General features: G+C 47.3%; 6 protein-coding genes across 6 annotated transcripts; 5 read left to right on the top strand and 1 right to left on the bottom strand.

The window, feature by feature from the left end:
• Positions 1-25: 25 nt before the first annotated feature.
• On the top strand, positions 26-2893 carry F9C07_2067810 (DHS-like NAD/FAD-binding domain-containing protein; the record flags this gene model as incomplete). Its single annotated transcript, XM_041285947.2, has 2 exons — positions 26-83; positions 1728-2893. 2 exons carry the CDS (start codon positions 26-28, stop codon positions 2891-2893), a joined length of 1224 nt encoding a protein of 407 aa, XP_041146429.2.
• A 417-nt stretch (positions 2894-3310) lies between these two features.
• Positions 3311-4660, top strand: phoA (cyclin-dependent protein kinase PhoA; the record flags this gene model as incomplete). The annotated part of the gene is made up of 3 exons (XM_041292108.1): positions 3311-3547; positions 3619-3642; positions 3740-4660. The coding sequence occupies 3 exons, from the start codon at positions 3311-3313 to the stop codon at positions 4658-4660; spliced, it is 1182 nt and encodes a 393-aa protein (XP_041146428.1).
• A 1302-nt stretch (positions 4661-5962) lies between these two features.
• Positions 5963-6250, top strand: F9C07_10754 (uncharacterized protein; the record flags this gene model as incomplete). Its single annotated transcript, XM_071507485.1, has 3 exons — positions 5963-6011; positions 6062-6132; positions 6203-6250. The coding sequence occupies 3 exons, from the start codon at positions 5963-5965 to the stop codon at positions 6248-6250; spliced, it is 168 nt and encodes a 55-aa protein (XP_071366529.1).
• Positions 6251-6594: 344 nt separating this feature from the next.
• F9C07_2202978 (Nnf1-domain-containing protein) lies at positions 6595-9434 on the top strand (the record flags this gene model as incomplete). Its single annotated transcript, XM_071509549.1, has 7 exons — positions 6595-6851; positions 6916-7117; positions 7168-7329; positions 7390-7719; positions 7773-7841; positions 8635-9020; positions 9140-9434. The coding sequence occupies 7 exons, from the start codon at positions 6595-6597 to the stop codon at positions 9432-9434; spliced, it is 1701 nt and encodes a 566-aa protein (XP_071366528.1).
• An 88-nt stretch (positions 9435-9522) lies between these two features.
• F9C07_2232819 (uncharacterized protein) lies at positions 9523-11288 on the bottom strand (the record flags this gene model as incomplete). Its single annotated transcript, XM_041292090.1, has 4 exons — positions 9523-10795; positions 10884-11025; positions 11131-11161; positions 11223-11288. The coding sequence occupies 4 exons, from the start codon at positions 11286-11288 to the stop codon at positions 9523-9525; spliced, it is 1512 nt and encodes a 503-aa protein (XP_041146425.1).
• Positions 11289-12638: 1350 nt separating this feature from the next.
• F9C07_1566743 (uncharacterized protein) lies at positions 12639-13403 on the top strand. Its single transcript, XM_041292100.2, has 3 exons — positions 12639-12723; positions 12775-12939; positions 12999-13403. The coding sequence occupies exons 2-3, from the start codon at positions 12889-12891 to the stop codon at positions 13314-13316; spliced, it is 369 nt and encodes a 122-aa protein (XP_041146424.1). The 5' UTR covers positions 12639-12723; positions 12775-12888; the 3' UTR covers positions 13317-13403.
• Positions 13404-14234: the final 831 nt, after the last annotated feature.

Here is a 14234-nt window from a genome sequence, read left to right as displayed (position 1 = left end):
TTGATACAAGAAGAATTGCACAAATATGACCATATCAAGGAACAGTGTTCCTAAGCTCCCGATTAACCAAGATAAGTTCACAAGTATGTACCGACCATACAAGGCAGCAGCTTCGCCAGGTCGACATTGGCTAACCCTTCCTTGGGGGTACACCCCCTTGCAAACTGGGGAGTAGGCGAGTATAGAAAGGACGTAGGTTAAGTTGCCAATACAAGCGAAGAGGAAGAATAGCAAGGATACACCATCCGTGGACTTCCGTCGGTAGTTGAGTAATATCTGGGGCAGACGAGATCCGAGGTACAGGGCTGCACATAGGTAGCCGAATACTTGACCCAGGGTATCGAAGGAGAGAGACCCGCTGTCATCCTGCTTGTCTTCGGCTTTTGATGATCCAGGGCTGACGTACCAGCCGAGTACACCGGCCGCGCAGACTAAGACGACGGCGGAAAGGTTGAATAGGGCGTTTTGGAGGGCGGAGAGTCTGCGCACAGGACGTGTCTCCTTCGCTGAAGGTTCAACAAAAGGTGTCACGGGAGAGAGGTGTGTTCCATCCACGTTGGGGTGGAGAATATCCCTGAAGGAGGTTGCTGAGTGTCTCCTGTGGTTTTGATGGTATGGGAAGGACTGTTGGCCGGATGGCCCTGGCGTTGGGTATCCATTTCCCGTGTGCTCTTGAGAATGTGCCTGATAGGAGTGACCATTCGCCTTTGCGGATAGTAGAGCTGTTCGCTCTGATACCTTTCCAGGAAATGAAGGCTGGTCTTCGGCATCTGATTCCTGGGCGCGCGAGCTCGGTGGTGACGGTTCATCTCTCAGGGTGAATCCTCGATAGTAGAAGCACTGACCTAACAAGACGATATCGGCGAGTGTGTAGTACACAGCCAAAATAATCATCGTCGGCAGGACGCCCTGCAAGACAGCCCCGAGAATATTGAATACATCGCCCGCTAACCAGACAACGAGAAAAAGAAGTGAGAGGCCATCTGCTGAGCCACGACGGAAATTCTCTATGATTTGGGGAGAAAAGACAACAACCCAACATGCAATGGATATGGATCTAATCAACATTAGTTAGTCATCCTTTTTCACCTTCTGACCCAGACACATACCCACAAATACCGCTGAGAGCTTCTAAATCTATATTACCAACTGGAGGGTGAAACATGCCTAACACAAGTAGAGTGACGAATTGGGTGGTCCACCCAGTCCGATCCTAGGCTACTAATAGCAAAGAAAGAAAAATCTCAAAATTTATCATGGATTCAACAATCCTGTGAGGGTAGAAAAGAGGACTTGAGAACGATGACGCTCGAAGACTCTGTTCAGCGATCACGTGGTTATAAATCCGGGGTAGACTAGACTGCACAGACCACTTTTATAATGGAGGCAATTGGAACTCCTTTCATGAGCGAACCCCTATTGATAGAGCATTCTATATGATACTATAGCCGTTGAGATGTAGCTCAGCAAGCATAAAGGCACACATACATAAGAAACATTACCTTCCGCATCATGCCATGAAGAGAAACCCTATCAGGTGATGCAATAAACAGTTAGGGTATGGATTGGATGAGTCAGCTACTATCAATGACGGCATTTGCGATGAGTGGCCAATCCAGGAATCAAAGAGAACTTAGTTGCCCCAATGGTACCCCATGGAATTACAATCATTCGAGCAGTTAACGGCAGTTCCTCTTAAACATACGTACTTCCTTTTCTTACATCAGCTTCTGCCAATTATGCGGCTTCAATGACGACCCCGTCGATCAGAATCCCCTTCACCGGCCCGCTGCCTCCACCAGTAATTGTGCCGCCATCAGCCCGCAATGTTTCAGGAGCTATTGATGCTCTGTTATCGTTTTTGACTGCCCCTCCGTCACCCTACCTTCGCGGAGTTGACGTCGGAAGGTATTCTCAGACTGTTCTCTTGACTGGTGCGGGAATCTCGGTGGCGTCTGGCTTGTCCGATTATCGAGGAGAAAATGGCACATACGTCACAAACAAAACATATCGACCAATTTATTTCCATGAATTTCTGAAACGACATGAGTTCCGCAAGAGGTACTGGGCTAGGAGCTTTGTCGGCTGGCCAGGCCTGGTGAAAGCAAAACCCAACTCAACGCATTGGGCTATTAGGGACCTCGGCGCAAAGGGATATCTCAGCTCCGTAGTGACACAGAATGTCGACTCTTTCCATCCAATAGCTCATTCGAAACTATCAACCATCGAACTTCATGGCTACCTAAGGTCGGTCGTCTGTATCAGCTGTCAAAATCAATTTCCCCGAGACGAATTCCAGAAGTCGCTCGAAAAGCTTAATCCGGCCTGGGCAGAGTTTTTGGCCAAGATGGTCGACACCGGGGCTCTCAACACAGATAATCCTGAGGAACAGCGACAGAAAGGCCTAAAGCTTAATCCAGATGGAGATGTGGATTTAGCCGAGGCTCCTTACTCTACTTTCCGGTACCCATCTTGTCCTACATGTCTAGAGAAACCTCCTCGCCTCCAAGATGGCACGCCGGCTAGGGTAGAGGTCGAAAGCGATGGTGCATGGCTACCATCTTCGACTGCTGGCGTTCTCAAGCCCGCGGTCATTATGTTCGGAGAAAACATTCAACCAGCTGTGAAAACGGCTGCAGAGGAGGCAATTGATGACGCTGGAAGGCTTCTCATTCTTGGGAGCAGTCTTGCCACTTTTTCAGCATGGAGGTTAGTCGAACGAGCTCATAAAAGGGGTATGCCTATAGGCATAATCAATATCGGAGGGGTCCGAAACGAGTCGGTACTCTTTGGGAAGATGGAGCCGGACGCCCCTCATATTCGTTGCAGTCTCAACTCCGATCTTATTTTGCCCCCTGTTGCCGCACAGCTTCCCTCTCTTGCCCCTGCGTGAATAGGCGCTGTCCGAATGTATTAGGGAATTTTCCCCCGTGGTGATAGAGTTGTATAGAACAAATAGAGTTGTGGAATAATATTTCTTTTTTTTTCTTTTTTCTTGGCTGAACATCCCAGTCATCGCTATTATTTGTCGCGTGTAAACGTATGACTTTCCAATGATGATGTAGAAGATAAGAGGATTCGTAGCCAGACTAGGGGTCTAGGGCTAGCTACTACAGTACTAATAGTAGTTCATAGGGGGACATACATAGTACAAATATACAGTACCTGACTTCGTCGTCGGGTTACCGCATAACAGGTAATGTGATTTCATACGGTACCGTAACCATCTCTGCACCCTTTGGCCCTGTGGTTATCCGCCGCGGGGCTCAAAAACAAGGCTCCAATTAAATGGAACAAGGGAATCACGGACATGGACAATCACAGCAGCTTAAGAATCCAGAGGAATCCTCACCCACAACAACAACAACACCACCACCCTACATCTACTTATCTGGACATTGTATCGACGCTTGTGTCTCCGCAATCTTTTCTTTTCAACCAACAACGCTCGAGACCCCCGCCGCCGAAATCCCCAACTTCGCACCCTGCCGCGTCGCCGACGATGGACAAAGCGCAGCAGCCTAGCTCTTTTCAACAGCTGGAAAAGGTGTGCGCTTCTTTCATTCTTCATATATACAATACGCCGTGGAAGGAACTGTGTGACTAATCTGCCTCTAGCTAGGAGAAGGAACGTATGCCACTGTACGTTGACCCCGGCGTTACACCACTCTGATCTTTTCTCCGCAACCGTATCGCCCGGTATCAAGTTTCGTGCTTTTGCTCATACAGACGGTCGCAGGTATTCAAGGGCCGGAATCGCCAGACTGGCGAGCTAGTAGCTTTGAAGGAGATTCATCTTGATTCCGAGGAGGGGACACCATCGACGGCCATTCGAGAGATCTCATTGATGAAGGAGCTTAAGCATGAGAGTATTGTTTCGCTTTACGACGTCATCCATACCGAAAACAAGCTGATGCTCGTTTTTGAGTATATGGACAAGGATCTGAAGAAGTACATGGACACTCGAGGCGAACGGGGACAATTAGACCAGGCGACGATCAAGTCATTCATGCACCAGCTCCTCAAGGGCATCGCGTTTTGTCACGAGAACCGAGTCCTCCACCGTGACTTGAAGCCCCAGAATCTCTTGATTAACAAAAAGGGGCAACTCAAACTAGGAGACTTCGGTCTTGCCCGGGCTTTTGGCATACCCGTCAATACATTTTCGAACGAGGTAGTGACGCTATGGTACCGCGCCCCCGATGTCCTCCTCGGCAGCAGGACGTATAACACAAGTATTGATATTTGGTCTGCTGGATGTATCATGGCGGAATTGTACACTGGCCGTCCACTGTTCCCAGGCACCACCAATGAGGACCAGTTGCAGAAGATCTTCCGTCTCATGGGAACGCCGTCGGAGCGCTCGTGGCCCGGTATCTCTCAATTGCCAGAATACAAGCCCAATTTCCATGTCTATGCGACACAAGATCTAGGCCTTATCTTGCCCCAAATCGATCCTCTTGGGCTCGATTTGCTAAACAGGATGCTTCAACTTCGACCAGAGATGCGAGTTAGCGCTCACGATGCACTGCAGCACCCGTGGTTCCACGATCTGCCTCAAATGCAGGCACAGCTGCTGCAGCAGCAGCAGCAGCAGCAGCAACAACAACAAATGTCCGGGTACGGAGGGATGGTTACTTCCCAGCAGGCGTATCAATGAATCAGGGACTTTTCGTTTCGTTACTGCGCCTTTCTTTTCTTTTCCCTTTTTTATTTTCCCTTACCATTTGCTGACCGAAATGATGAGACGATGGATCTGTCTTAGATTGGGAGGGAGCATGGCGTTATAGCTGAGAACAAAATTCGCACTAAATACTTATACTAGTTTGTTTATCCGGGCTGTACAGTTCGTTGCATGGCCACGCACAGCGATCTACACCACCATATTCCGAATAGAATGCCATGTTCGTATTTTCCATTATTAGGATGCCTATGCGACATGGCATATGAATCGCGGTAGTTTTGAGCCGAAACCCTACTAGCCTTCATATTGAAATGAAAGACTGGGTCGATTAATCAGGGCTCAGCTACCGCTAACCATGGCTTTTTCTCTTTTTCTTTCTCTATCTCTTTCTTTTGCCCCCCTTTGTTATCTCGCGGTTCACCGGGATCATAATCGATTACCCTACTTCTCTCAAGGACGGTTGTCTATTGGGCCAAGGCTGGAGTCGGGGAGGATATATTTTCGAGCCATACATGATACACACGTCCCTTTGTTCTTGCAACAACCGTGGGTCATACGCCCACCACTGGCTGTGCAAAACGCAAGCTAAGGAACGATTGCTCTTTGTTTCGTGTTGACCACAGGGCTTTCGTGGCGTTTATTTGCCGGTACCTTTCTTTTCTCTTCCAGTCGGACTTGGCCTGGTAGGGCATACATTCATTCATTCACACGGGATTACCATTTCTCTGTAAATACTATTTGCTACACTAAGGCAGACATAACTCATTACAGAATAGTTAGAGCCATGGTCACTTTTTGCCACCCGCATGGAGATCTAAGAGGCTGCTTATTGAGGGTGGGAATGAATGGGGATTCCCCTTTCGGGAATTAAAGGTCGGACCAGCCTTAAGGGATGTCACGCAAGGGACTCTCCAAAGAGGAGTACATATAAAAGATATATAAGTAGATATGTTCAATGTACCTCTATATACACTTATGCTTCTGCAGGACAGGACCAGTAAAGATTGTCAAAGCACCGATAGGTCATGAGCCGGGGCAGCAATTAATTGTCTTTTTTTTTTTTTTTTTTTTACAAAAAACCGTTGACTGTAAAAAAAAAAAAAGGTTATCTACTTCCACCAACGAGGGTAGGAGTAATAATGCCCTACAAAGCGTGTGACCAGTCCTCACCAGAATTCCCGAATCAATAATACTATCGAGCAATTTTGATTGGAGTTTCTTTCTTTTTCTCTTTTCGTTATTTCTTGATTGATACATATATATATTGTTATGTACGCCATGCTCCGTACCCATCGTTCAAGAACCGAGGTGCGTGATAGGGCGAAAAGTAAGAAATGGAAGGGTTTTCTTTTTTCATCATACATAAACTAATCGTAGCCTTTTTCGGAACAAACTTTACCAGTGTCCAAGACCCAAAGGATCCTTTCACTCCCACCCCACAAATGAGCGTTCGTATAGTATATACTCATGTGGAGGCGAGAGAACAATTGCGGTTCCATCTACCCCAACTTATGAAAGGTTGACCCTCGCTGGGACCCTCTGATCCCTTTGTCTGGCCATGGGTGATTTCTCCATATACTTTCATTTCGTCATGTTTTAAAGAGGACTGTGTGTCCATAAATGATACTCTTGTGCGATGTACCTCCCGATACACGTCAAATCTTTTACTCCCTCCTTGGGCGTCCTCGCCCGCTAGAGCTGGTCTTGTTCTTCCTGATTGATTTGCTTGCTATATTGCCCCTCGGGTGATAGATGACAAGGGGCTTGGTTCGTCCCTACGTATATGATACCGGATTTTGCTTCTGTATAGCTATTTGGATTGTGGCTTTCTGCGCGTGATACCCAGATACCAATTTTGTTTTTTTTTTCTCCTTTCTTTTTGCTTCTGGGTTCAGCATGGTCTTTTCGCAATGTCTCTGTCGGAACAACAACTATACGCCATCTCAGCAACCGAACGGGTTTGCTCGGCCATCTCTTTGACCGGCACCGCCATTATCGTCATCTCGTTCCTCGGTTCAAGTGCCTTTCGCAAGCCCATCAACCGTCTGGTGTTTTACGCCTCCTGGGGCAACTTAATGACCAACATCGCAACCGTCATCTCTCAGTCAGGCATTCACATGGGGCTCAACAGTCCCCTGTGTCAGTTCCAGGCCTTCCTGATCCAATGGTTAGCTCCAAGAAGCCGAGAGACAAAATGGTAGTTCACTTGGCAAACTGCTGATCCATGACAGGTTCATGCCCGCCGATGCCCTATGGACTTTTGCCATGGCCTGTAATGTCTACTTAACATTCTTTTACAAATACAACTCCGAACAATTACGACGGCTAGAGTGGAAGTATGTCCTCTTCTGCTACGGATTACCTTTCATCCCCTCCCTCGCGTACTTTTTCATTAAGACCAAGGCCCGGGGCAAGGTCTACGGTTATGCGGTGGTAAGTGACCGAACCTAGTGAGATAGACTAGTCCTCACACATAGCTGTAGCTCTGGTGTTGGGTTTCGCAGACCTGGGACTGGCTACGGATCGCGGTCTTCTACGGTCCAGTTTGGTTCTTTATTGCTTTGACGTTGGCCATCTATATCCGCACGGGTAGTGTCATTTGGGAAAGGCGACGCCAATTGCGGCAGCTTGGCAACCTCGACTCGGCGGATTCCTATCCCAGGTATGAAGGCGAGCCGACCTCCGAACACTACGAGGGGTTCGAGATGCGCGATACCCAACGCCCCCTCGAGCCTACCCATACTAGGCCAACAACGGAAATCCGCGTCACCAGTGAAATTACACGCTCTCAACAAGGGAGTTGCCCCACTGCCGAAGAACTGTGTAACCCCGTCTCCCCATTCTACAACCCGTACTCTGTCACCATCGAGGGCGGCTTCATGAGCAGACAGTCTAGCGGCCTCCCGTTAAAAGCAATAAAACATTCCCATTCAGAGTCGTGGTCCCGCCGCCGCGCAATGTCCGATACAAGTACGGCGGCTTGGGCTTATACCAAGTATGCGATGCTCTTCTTCGTTGCCTTGATTGTCACCTGGGTTCGTAACTACTATGCTCAACTCTAGGTGAAAATATGGCTAATGGTTCGCAGGTTCCTTCGACGGTCAACCGGGCATATTCACTTGCCTATCCTAATTCCCACAACTTTGCTCTGAACTATGTATCGAGCTTTGTTCTTCCGCTCCAGGGATTCTGGAACAGTATTATCTATATGTCCATCTCATGGCCGGCATTCAAGACGGTTTATCGGGATTTCAGGAGAGGCAGTCTAGTGAGAGACCCTGGATACAGAAATCGAGAAGAATACGAAGGACATGTAGAACAGACTTACAGTTCGAACGACAGTGTTCGTCGTTTGACTCGCTAGTTCCAATACTATTTGGATCCGCGGTATATAAGTATTCAAAGTTCATGGAGTAAATAGGGCATATGGAACCCATGGATATCAGGTAGATGAAGTGATTGTAAAGTAATATGTTGTTGGAAATAAATTATCCCATTCAACTACCTAAAAATGTCCGGACACTAAGAGGTGTCTCTATAGAGTAATCTATAGGTGAAATTCTGGTTGACATATATGCATATACATAGGCAATGCAAATCCCACCATCGACACCAGCGTCATGACGATAGAGATGATGATGAAATAACGTAAAGTCGGTTAACCCCTTCCAACGAGAGACTGGCACCCACGCATGCTGTACATCTTGCCGAACGAAGAGAAAGCGAAGGCCTGGAGTAGGTACTGTGTATTTGATCATGTAGGGTCGATAATCTCTCGGACCCACTGCAGATCTAAGCCGATCATGTGACTGACGCGTTCCCTTGTAGGACATTGGCCTATACCTTTCAAACCATACTTATCCACACAACACGATCACATACGCCAGCCAAAAGACATAACAGAAAAGGAGGATAGATTGGAGTAAACTGGACCGAGGAATAAAACAAAGACAATGGCCGAAGATAACAGCAACAATCTCAATCCCTCCAGACAAGACGCTTCGCCCTCTCCGCCCCCACCAGCGCCAGTCCCTCTAACACCCGGCCCGCGCGCTACCGTGCTACAGAAGACATTCAACCAGGCATTGTTGCGTACACTGCGAGCAAATTCCTATGCCAACTTCTCCGGGTGCTTTCCCACCCCTGCGAAACATGTTCCGGCGAGTCTAGAGTCGGTTTGGAGACAGCTGAATGCGAAGTTGGAGGAAAGTGCAAGGGCTGAGTTCGAAGATATCATACACGAAAGAGATGCGATAAGGCAGTTGAATGAGTTGGATAGGTTGATGGGGGAGGCAAGACATAGGAGAGATCGTGGACAGGGACAGGGGGATGTTGCGTATGGCTTTCTTTTTTCCTTTGTCTTCGTTTTCTTTTCTTTCTTTCTTTTTGGAGGCCTTTTCCCATCAATCTTAAGAATTTATCATGGAGCCAACTTTGCGCTAATTTTCCTTTTAGGCCCCATACGCTGACTCCAGAGGAACTATATCGCGCACGTCTTGCTCCGCATTTGCAGGAAGCTCAAACGGCTTTGAATGAGAACATAGAGTCTACCCAGAACCAAAACGTGGCGTTGTCTCAGCGGGTCCAGTCTCAGAGATCAGAGATTGAGGATCTGCTGTCAAGCCTTGAGTCTGTGGTTGCAGACTTGGAGGGTGCTGCGACAGCTGCTACGCAGTTTAGTGCGGAGAACAATCTTCGCAAGGAGGCTTTACAGATGGAAGAAGAAGTCAAAGCTAGATCGGACATATGATTGGTGACTACATGCTTGTTGTCTATGGCGTGCAGAACGTGACCATGCGCGAAAGAGCTGCATTACTGACCTGATAAATGGGACAGATTTACGACAGTAGTGCTTCCATATCCCGGGGGCTTACCCACCCGTCATCCACCACATCTTTTGCAACGATCATAAGCTCCTTAAATGCGGTGGCTTTGAGCTGTTGCAATTTGTCTTTCTGGCCTTCTAAAGCGGCTGCCAGGGCTTCCTTGCATGTTCCATCACGTTCTTCGTCTGCATTCCCATCTCTGCGTGCGAGAGCTGCGGCGCCTCGATAATATGTTTGAGCGTTCCGGAGGAGAACAGTGGCATTTTGTTGAGCCATGGTGTATTCCCACGGAGACATGCCGAGTCTCCACCTGTTCATCTCTACGTCTCCTCGTGCAACATGAATTCTGGGCAGGTTATCTGCATCAGGAAGTTTGGAAGCCTTCGTCAAGGCATCCAAAGCAGCTGATAGCGATTGCCACCGCAAAATTAGTGAATTTTTAAACACCTCATGGTCGTGCGAGGGAGGCAAATCCGTAACGGCCGTGTTGAACGACGTGAGCGCATCTGCTTTGCTGCAGAGGCCTTCGGGGTCCGCAGAGAGGTCTAGATCAGGACCAAAGACATGTGCGATTTCTGTTTGATAAGTTTCAACATCGATTCGCCCGCTTCGGTACAACACCTCGTTCAGAGCGCAGGTAAATTTGGCACGGGCCAAAGATGCTTCGTAGTGTCTGCTAGAACCCTCAACGTATGCAGAGATCTTCTCTTGGAGCAAGTCTGCAGAGGATTCTTCAACCCAACCAAGTCCGACTCCGGGATTAAAGGTAAGCAAGTTGCAGAGAGTTGTGAGCGTCTCCAACTGTGCCACCGCTGTGTCGACGAGGGTATCCTTGGTCACTGGCTCAATCACAGCAGCCCATTGCTCTTGTTGATCAGAAGGCCTCGATTCACCTGCATTCTCTGTGCTTTCCTGCATGGTTTGCTCTTGCATTTCTTCCTCGCGTGGACCCACATTTCCAGACTCCATCAATTTGATCTGTTCCTGCATTTCAGTATAACGCATCTCTTGAATGATGAGACAACGTTGGAAGAGCTCTATTGCCTCCTGCAGGTATTTGACTGCCCGGCAAAGCTGTGTGTCAGACGGATGTTTGGTATCCGTGACTACCTCAGCAAGGCTTGTGAGCACTTGAGCGGTGTTGAATAGAGCATCCGCATTGTCTTGATCTAGATTGAGGGCCTCCCTATGAGACTGTAGTGTTATGTTCAAAATATCTGCTAGTGGAGCAGGCAGCTGTGCAGCCAACTTGGGGTGCTGGGTGATTTCATATTGAACTCTTGCTCTATTTGATGGTAAGCTTATGTCGCTGATTGCAATGGCGTGCCCACTTATGCATCTAACTGTGAGGATAGAGCTGGCTGCTTACATACTTGTTGTATGCCAAGTCAAATGCATGAGGGTACTTTTTAAGGCCGTTATCATAAGTTGCAATGGCGCGCATAAAAAAGCGCATAGATTTTGCTGCGTCACCAGCTCGCCATTTTTCGCCAGCCTCTTCCTGTTCGACGCCAACTGCACTAGTTTAGCAATGGCTGCAACGATGGTGGATTCTACAGTCTCTATCCATCTAGGACATAGTAGGACAGTGATGCAAGTCTGGGTTCCAGAAAGACTCACCAGCTAAGAACTCATCTGCAGTCTCAGGAGCCTGTCAAGAATGAGCAAGCGCATGGGTAAAGGGAAATGTCTGAATGTCGTGAATACGGTACCTGTTGAGTGGTTTTCCTTTTGTTCTTAGCTTTGGAGTCTTTCAGAAGAGACTTTGGCTTCGGCATTTTACACCAGACAACTTTTTTTTATAGGTTTGAAATAAGTATCGATTTTGAAAGGGGTTTAATGAATTTAAAAATCGGAAAGTCCTGTAAATACTTGTAGTTCCTGTGTGTTTTTTTAATCGTGAACAAGGGTTCGTGGGAAAGAATCGGTGATCCAAGACCGCTTTCTACACCGCTTATCCTATCACTTGCTGGAGGTAATCTACGAGTGGTGTATGTAATCAGTATACTACATAGTACGTATAGCTAGGTAAAGTAGTGCTAGAAATCCATGAAGTCATGGCGGGGGCGAATTCCACGCTGTTGGTTCTTAACGCTTGACCTTAATATATATATATACTGTACTAGACATATTCAGGCTACTACTGATAGAAAGGAAAAATGGAAGAAGAAGATTATTTCTATGATACCTATCCGGTCCCACCCTTCCCCAAAGACATGAAGACCAAGATGCTCAGCTTCTAGTTTCCACTATAGTCGCGGGTGTAACAGAGGATCAACCTGAATGGCTGCCAAGGGCCTCTGCACTGGCAGTCTAATAAAATATATCTATGTAGCTGTACGTACCTAGCTGCTGAAAGAACGTGGAACCTTTGCTTCAGATGCTACTTAAACCAAAGAAGGGGGGGGGCGGCAAAGAAAAACATTTCAACTCAACATCCTCACTTAGTCAGCAAATTGACTGTGGTAGTTACGTATCTCCGTTTTGTCTTCTTTACTGTTAACACACGTTAACACACTGACAGACAGGGAAAAAAAAGCACCCTCTGACTTAGCTGAAGAACCCTTTTTTTATATTCTTTTATTATTTTCCAAGACAGGAATGGATGATCAGCATTTTCAGGATTACCATAGGGTCAGTTTGACGGAGTATTTAATCGTGTATTTAACCGTCATCCTTACACATCATGACTACGCCAATAGATCGTTGGTTCTGGATTAAGATTGAACTATATATCTTTCTTTGTTGTAAAATCCTCTTGAAGAAGAAAGAAAGGGTATATATAAAAAAAAAAGGGAAAAAAAAGGAACTGGTCAACGGCCAACGATTCCCGCGTGGCCGAGTTTAATCCTCTTGAGTGCACACAGTAGCAGAGAGAGACCCACATTGTCATCCGTTGCCTTCGGCTCTCCTGAATCCTCTCCTGCATGTCACTTGGTCTACGTACGGGTCTCCTTGGCCTCAGCGACAAGCCCTCTCTCCTCTATCTGCTCAATTTCTCACTTTAATCCTTTCCCAGACCTTTGATTTAGTTCTAGGTCGCCCCGCGATACATTGTACTAGGGGTCAGAGTCTCACTCTGTATTTTAAGGTATGTTTTAATTGACTGCCAGTTTTGCCGCTTGCCCCATATGATCTGTACAGTCTAATTTATTTCCGCTTACTATCATTTACCCCTTATCCATTCTAGTAATATCTTCTTTTATTTATCGTGTTCGCGAAATTCGAAATAAAATTTTTTCTGCAATGTACTAACCTCGGCAGACTGCTACCTGGGTAGTTTAGCACTCGTTTGCCTACTCTTGATTCTCAACCACAGCCACTCATTGTTTTCGGTGGTCGGCCTACAAGGACCCTTGTCACAGTACCAATATTATCATGGCTAGACATCACTCGCTTGATTCTGAGAGACCGATCATGGCCCCTTCCGTAGGTTCACCGGTTAAGATTCATCTGTGTTGGACCGGATTCTCTGACCATGGGTCTAGACTCGAGCGTCGAAAAGATTTTCGACCGTAAGCGGGAACCCTTCGATTGCTTCGTCAGGCACCATTGGAAGCCTACCAAGCGGCGATCCTCGTTTGGCTGAATTCCATCACTTGCGTGACGGACTGGAGCGCCTGGAGAATAAACCTCTTCAGAAGCAACGCTTCGTCCCTACTCCCGAAAAGAGCGATAACTTGAGCAAGCTGGCGCTGAGTGCGAAGGTGGAACGAGCACTTGACCGGAGAATGACTGGCCAGGATGCTATCATGCGCAAGCCAGTTTTGAACGAGAAGGCCGCTGCTGAATCTACAAGCTCGTAGACGATCTGTGGTCTACCCGATAAGTTTCGTATAAACGCCTTGAGTTGATATCTATGTTTGGTCCTTAATTCTTTTCATTTTCATTTTTTCTTTTCTGAGCACCTGTTTCCCTGAATAATTCCCTCTGCTTGCTCATATTGCGTGATTCGCGGCTTTCTTTGGTGAACCTTGTGAATGAGTCTCTGTACCTGCTATACGTCATCGTTGATGAGAAGCTTGCCCTCTCATGTCCATCATACCCCTCTTCCAAGCCAGCTATTTATTTCCGATGTTATGGTCTTTTTTCTTCTCCTTTCTTTCTTTCTTTCTTTTCTTTTCCTCATCCATTGCGACCTTCTGATTGAGTTATCGTCGTCGATGAGTGTAACTACTTACTCAGAAGTGTCAATAGACCTTAATGTGACTGGTGTACGACTATAGTTCTTCGTTGATGATAGTCATCTTTTCGATAGAAGCAGTTTCAGCATGCCTCAGTGGATGGTTGCAAGTTCTGATTTGGTCCCTTAGATTCCCCTACAGTTGAATGTAGGAGCTGGAATTCTATTCGCATTGGCTGCTATACTGACGGGTGATTCACCCAGGTTTCGGTGATGTAAACGGAATGCCCGATGGAGATCTACCCGCGAGTTAGGCAGGCGGTAAGGTAAGGAAATGGGGCGCTAAGAGGCGCCGCACTGCAACCGACCTTTCAAGTCCATGGTCAACTCATTTTGCAAACTGCTAAGCATCCCGTCGACTTTCCCTCTCTTTTCCTCTTTCCTACTCCAGCTGTTAGCTACCTACCTACCACCTTCTTATCCCATTCTCTTTTCGACGACTCGCCATTCATCAGATTTTCCCTGTTGATTACCTTCTCCCCATCGATCTTCGACGTGTTCGGTTCCTTTCGATTATCTTCCCTCTTTCCCGCCTTCTTCG

Source organism: Aspergillus flavus, chromosome 4 (assembly GCF_009017415.1).
Source record: "Aspergillus flavus chromosome 4, complete sequence".
In the NCBI taxonomy this organism is placed as follows: domain Eukaryota; kingdom Fungi; phylum Ascomycota; class Eurotiomycetes; order Eurotiales; family Aspergillaceae; genus Aspergillus; species Aspergillus flavus.
Note: the sequence above shows the minus strand (reverse complement) of the source record. Positions and strands in the feature narration are given on the sequence as shown.

Bases quoted from the DNA above. Each gene is read 5' to 3' on its own strand.
- F9C07_1566743 (XM_041292100.2), top strand. From the start codon at position 12,889: ATGGCTAGACATCACTCGCTTGATTCTGAGAGACCGATCATGGCCCCT. The intron at 12,940-12,998 runs GTAGGTTCACCG...CCATGGGTCTAG, and splicing joins GACCGATCATGGCCCCTTCC to ACTCGAGCGTCGAAAAGATT.